The 5923-nt window shown below is 55.4% G+C and overlaps 1 protein-coding gene across 1 annotated transcript; it reads right to left on the reverse strand.

The window, feature by feature from the left end:
- Positions 1 to 781: 781 nt before the first annotated feature.
- On the reverse strand, positions 782 to 5335 carry LACTBL1 (lactamase beta like 1). Its single transcript, XM_023758326.1, has 4 exons — positions 5181 to 5335; positions 4484 to 4722; positions 3469 to 3574; positions 782 to 1952 (listed from the first exon to the last, which is right to left on the reverse strand). The coding sequence occupies exons 1-4, from the start codon at positions 5333 to 5335 to the stop codon at positions 971 to 973; spliced, it is 1482 nt and encodes a 493-aa protein (XP_023614094.1). The 3' UTR covers positions 782 to 970.
- Positions 5336 to 5923: the final 588 nt, after the last annotated feature.

A 5923-nucleotide genomic window follows, 5' to 3' on the forward strand; every position in this document is an offset into this window, starting at 1 on the left:
TGCTAAAGAAAAAAAAAAAGAAGGGGTTATTCAAGGACAGTTCACGGCAAAATACATTAGGCAAATTTTGGACTTGGGCAAGTTGATTAGGTTTCTTTACTTCAGGATAGTACAGAACCTTAAATATGTTTAAAAATATGTATAGCCCTAACCGGTTTGGCTCAGTGGATAGAGCGTCGGCCTGCAGACTGAAGGGTCCCAGGTTCGACTCCGGTCAAGGGCATGTACCTTGGTTACGGGCACATCCCCAAGTAGGGGGTGTGCAAGAGGCAGCTGATTGATGTTTCTCTCTCATCGATGTTTTTAACTCTCTATCCCTCTCCCTTCCTCTCTGTAAAAAAATCAATAAAATATATTTTAAAAAAATAAAAGGAACAAACTACTGATGTACACAAAGACATGCACGAACCTCCAAACATCATGCTGAGCAAAAGAAAACAGACACAAAGGACGACACTGTATGATCCCATTCATATGAAATTCTATAACAGGCAAAACTAATCTACGGGGACAGAAAGATCAGTGGTTGCCTGGAGCTGGGGACAGGGGAGAGGACCGACTGCAGTAGGAAGGACGTTTGGGGGCGATGGGAATGTTCTCTACCCTGATAGGGGTGGTGGGTACACACTCACCACCAAAAATCACCAAACTATACCCTGATAATGTGTGCATTTCCCTTTATGTAAATTATAACGCAGGTTGATTTTTTTTAAAAGACAAAACACAAGCCCCTATTTTGTCTTACATTCAACAGACACAAAAGTACTTTGTCAGCGCGCTGTTCAAAGTATGTAAATGCTTTATTCTAAGTTTCTGTACTTAGCTCGTCCTCCCCCGTGGATAAGGAATCGTTTGCAGCCCGGCTGTGGTCCGGGGTCCACACTCCGAGTAGCGGGGGGCCCTACCCCGCTTCGTCAACTACCTGGGCTCGCGGGAAGGCGAGGCGGGGAGGCTCCGGCCAGAGCCCCGGTCACCGGGTCTGGAAGACCGGCTTGCGCGGCAGCCGCAGCACCCGGTACGTGTTGAGCCCGGGAACGTCGAAGCCCGGGGACAGCCCGCGGCGGTCCAGGGGGTAGAAGCGGACGAGCTGCCCGTGCTGGGCCTCCAGGGAGAGCCAGGCGTCGCCGAGCGGCAGCGCGCACGGGAACGCGCGGGCCACGTGCAGCTGGAAGACGCGGCCGCGCAGGTGGCGCAGCGCCAGCGTCCGGAACGCGGGCGGCACCAGCGCCTCCGCGCGGGGCCCGAACTGGCGCAGGCGCAGCTCGCCCGCCGGCCCGGCGCGCACCTCGTAGAAGGTGCGGTTGGCGCAGGTGAAGTAGCCGGCGAACGGGCGCGCGCTCGGGGGCGGGGCGGGGCGGCGCGCGGCCTCCCGCAGGGCCCGCTCCAGCGCCGGCAGGAGCGCGTCGTAGGCCCGCGCCACCAGGTCGGGCCCGGGCGGCCGCGGCCCGGCCAGCAGCAGCACGAGGCCCAGCTGCAGCGGCGGCACCAGGGAGAAGGTGGCGGCGTAGCCGTCCACGTCGCCGTCCTTGCGCGCCACGCGGTAGCCCCTCTGCGCGTGGAACTCCCAGGGGGTGCCGGTCTCGTTGGCGAAGTAGGCGCCGGGGCAGGCCAGCAGCGGCGCCAGCAGCGTCTTGGCCGCGTCGGGCCGCAGGAGCCGCCGGGGCCCGCTGCCCAGGAGCGCCATGGCCAGCTTGGCCAGGTCGGCGGGGGTGGAGTACATCTGGCCGGACGGGCGGTACCAGCCCAGGTCGTAGAGCGGGGCCGGCCGGCCGCTGCCGTAGAAGCCCGCCGCCAAGCGGGCGCGCACCGGAGGGGTGAGGTCGAAGCCGGTGTCTGCCATCCCCAGCGGCTCCAGCACGTTCTCGGAGACCCAGCGCTGGTAGTCACCCTGGGCCGTGTGGGCTGCCAGGACGTGCGCCAGAAGCGAGAAGGCCAGGGTGCTGTAATGGCACCTGGAACGGGAGGTGTGGAAACTGGGGTGCGGTCCGTGATGAACATTTCCAGGCCCGAAGTAGCCCCTTCTGACCTGCTCAGACTGTCTGAAGTGCCACCAGAGTTTCTAGGACTGGATCGGTCCGGAAAGGCACCTGCTTCACTGCATCCCAGATGGTCAGACCCATCAGAGACTTCAGCGATCATTAATTCTACATCTGGGAAAGGGAAGGCCCAGAGAGGGGCAGGGACTTGTCCAGGGTCACACAGCAGGAAGGAGGAGAGCTGGGCTGGGCAAGTGGTAAAGCAAATCTTATTGGTCCTTTACCCTTTAGTATGATTTACTTTAGCAAACAGAAAACTAGAGTCTTAGACTGTTGGGGGGGGGGGGTGGAATTATAGCGATCATGTGGTTCAAGGATGATAAATGGGGGGCAGGATTTCCCCTCCCTTCTCCCCAGCTATGGCAGACACCAGTAGTCAGTGAGAGGTCTCTCTCCCAGAAAAGGTGCAATTTCAAAAAGGCACAGACAGATGAAAATACACAAATCCCTTTAGACATTCCTGAACCCTAGCCCAACCTCCCTTAATCTGTTATGTTTTTTTATTGATTTGAGAGAGAAGAAGGGGGAGAGTGAGAAAAAGAGAAACATCAATGTGAGTGAGAAACATCGATCGGTTGCCTTCCAGATGCATCCTGACCGGGACTGAACAACCTGGGTGTGTGCCCTGACCGGGGATCGAACCGGCCACCTCTTGGTGTACAGGACAACACTCCAACTGAGCTACACGGGCTGGGGCCCGACTTCCCTTTTCTACAGATGCGGAAGGTGGGTTCCAAGAGGCTGAGTGCCTCCTCCAAGGCCTCATGGCAAGTTAGTGGCACAGCTGAAAGGAGGACTCCAGCGTGCAGATGCCTGAGCATCACCTGGGTCCTTCCTTCCTCAGGGAGGTGGGGCCTGAGGTTCAGCATTCGGAGAAGCAGACAGGGCATCTTTTTCCAAAAAAAGGCCAACAGGCCCAGAAGGGTGCCTCTGAGGCCGGGGAGTGCCAGCTGTCCTCTGTCCAGCCCCTCGCTCCCAGAGCTGGGCTTCTCTCTTCAGTGGCCACCCCAGCTATCCACTCCCATCAGCATCCCAAAATCTCTGTTTATCTTGTTTATCTGTTCACTGATAAGAATGCTCACGGCTGACTCACAAGAATGCAAACTCCATGAGGAGGGACCTGGTTACTAGTAAATTTGTTTGCTTCTGTATCTCAGTTTAGCACATTCCGGGCACAGAGTAGGTGCTCAATAAATGTTGAGTTGATGAGTGGAAAGAACTCAAGGTTCAAACAGCACCTGCCTTGCTGTGACACCCCTCTCTGGGCCTCAGTCTTTCCTGCTGCGGAATAGGGGTTGTATTTAGAGACCCCGAGGTCTCTTCAGGCTCTGATCACCCAGGACGAGAGGATGCAGTCTCTCTCCGGGAGGAGGAGGGGGGGGGGTCCTGAGGAGGTTCCTAACTTTGGCAGAGCATCAAGGCACATCCTCACCTGGTTCCCGGGTCCGCCACCAGCACATCATCCTTGAGCAGGCTCAGGGCCTCCTGGGTGCTGCCCCTCCACAGCAGCGAAGTGGACCGCAGCCTTCGAGGCAGCCCTGGGGAGGAGCAGTGGTCAGACCTGCTGGGCTAGCTGAGGGTGGAGGGGGGGTCATTGGGTGCACTGCCCCCCTCCCCACCTTCCAACAATATCGCCTGAAAAACAAAAATAGTCCAGCATGGACTCTAATCCTGCTTGTGTTCTTAGGGGGAGAGAGCCACGTAACCTCTCAAGCCCCAGTCCCCTCACCTGTAATGTGAGGGAAATAATTCCTCTATCATAGGGATGATGTGAGGATTAGGTAAAATAAAATGCTTAGCATGGTGCCTGGTCATAGTAACTGCTCAAAAAGTAATTATCATCAACTATAGCAGTGTGATTCCATAAAATTCTTGAGATCAGTGACCAAACAGCTTTGGGCTTTTCTAACCATTTGGACTTTTCTGTTTATTAGCTGTGACAACTATTGGACGAATAGTTTCACAGGGTTTGGGTCCTCTCCATCCATCCATTCAATAATGGATTTGCAGCTTCTCTTTTGTGCCAACAACTGTTCTGGGTACTGGGGATTCAGTAATGAACAAAGTCGCTGCCTATGTGGAGTTAGTGGAGGGGCCAGACAACAAGCAAATACATATTAATGCTACAGAGAAAAATGATTTGGTCGGACGAAGGCCTTGCAGAGGTAATCCTGGAGAAGGTGAGAGAGAGAGCCATTCTTTTCCGTAAGAATGTCTCGGGCAGAGGGAACAGCAAGTGCAAAGGCCCTGTGGCAGGAATGTCTTGGAATGTTTGCGGAATAGCATGGCACAGCCCGTGTGGCTGGAGAGGAGTGAGAATGGGGAGACTTTGGCCATTTCAGGAAACAGCAGAGAGTGGGCTCGGCCTGACTGGATGAGAATCCGCTCCTCAGTTCCCCCCACCTGAATTATTTGGGGCTAAGCCAGGTAAGTTCAAAACCATTCACCTGAGAGCTGGCTGGCCATCCTTCGGAGGGTGACGGGCGAAGGCCTTGGGGCTGGGCCCACCTCCTCCAGCCCATCCATCAGGCTCTGTTGTTTGGGGGCTGGTGCCATGCCCAGTGGGTTGTTAATAGTGAAGGAGCTGGCATACCGCTCCAGAGGGTCATCTAGAGAGGCTACGATACCCTCCTCCCACAGGCGGTACAGCATGAGGACTGGAAAGATCTTGGAGACACTGGCAATCCTAGACAATGTTGGGACACAAGGGTGCAGAGAGCATACTGTTGGCTTCACAACCCATCTTACCCTGCACCCCAGCCTCCAACTTTCTAGTATTCTAGGAAAGCACTGAATCCTCTTTATTTAATGTCTCAGACGGAAATCCGCCAGCCTCTATAGAACTGGCTTTGGGATGCTTGAGATTATACCAGAGGCCGTGGGGCTGGGCTGGATGGACAGACATTCCTGAGTATCTTCCCCCAGACCTTTCCCACTATGGACAGACCTGGTTGGGTCATACCTCTGCCTCTCACTGGCTAAGTGGTCTTGGGCAAGTACTAGACTTTCTGAGATTCGGCTTCCTTGTCCGTTTCACAGGTTGTAGAGAGGATTGAACAAGAACATGCTGGTAAAGTGTTTGGCAAGATACCCAGCAGGTAGTAAGTGCTCAATAAGTGACAAAAAGTGTAATTGTCCCCATACTTGGCCCATAGCAGGTGCAGTGTGAATGGAACTCCTCCAAGCCTCACAGTATCTCTGGGAGCAGAGGTGTTCACTTTGCATTGTAAGCTTGAAGGATCCTGCAGGCAGCGCCATGGAGGGGATGTGTGCAGCAGAATGTCCCCAGGGACTCCCATCTGGGCCACTGCTGCCGATTGACAGGGACCTGGGCCAAGGGCCAAGAGCCCAGAGCCTGGTTATGGTTCCATTGTTGGCACATGGACGTGAGGGAGGGATGGGACACAAGGGAGCCTCTTGGAGTTAGGGAGTTTGGGGCTAAGGGCTCTCCAGAAGCGATTCCTTCCTGACCTGTTACCTCTGTGGTGTGAAGTTGGGCACTCCACTGGTCCTCTCTGGACCTCAGCCTCCTCATCTATAAAACTGTCAAGACTTAATAAATAAAGGGCTTGGAAACCCCAGTCATGATTCTCTTGAGTTCCCCTACCTCCTAGGTCCCCCCTGTTCTCCCACCCCTCATCCCTCCCCAGGACCCTGCAGGTCACCCGGCTGACCGGTACATGGTGTACTCATTGGGGGGGCCAGAAGCTGGTCCGAGCCATCTCTCCGAAGTCCCAGTCCAGAGCACGTGTCATGTGATGACACTGCAGACATGCCGCCAGCCTGGGGCAGACAGTGCCTGCGCAGGATCCTCTCCACCTTGCAGGAGAGCAGGAGCTCAGAATGTGGGTGCAGAGACACACCCCACTTGTCATCTGCACACCCTG

The sequence above is a fragment of the Myotis lucifugus genome, unplaced genomic scaffold, assembly GCF_000147115.1.
Source record: "Myotis lucifugus unplaced genomic scaffold, Myoluc2.0 scaffold_128, whole genome shotgun sequence".
Taxonomy (NCBI): Eukaryota; Metazoa; Chordata; class Mammalia; order Chiroptera; family Vespertilionidae; genus Myotis; species Myotis lucifugus.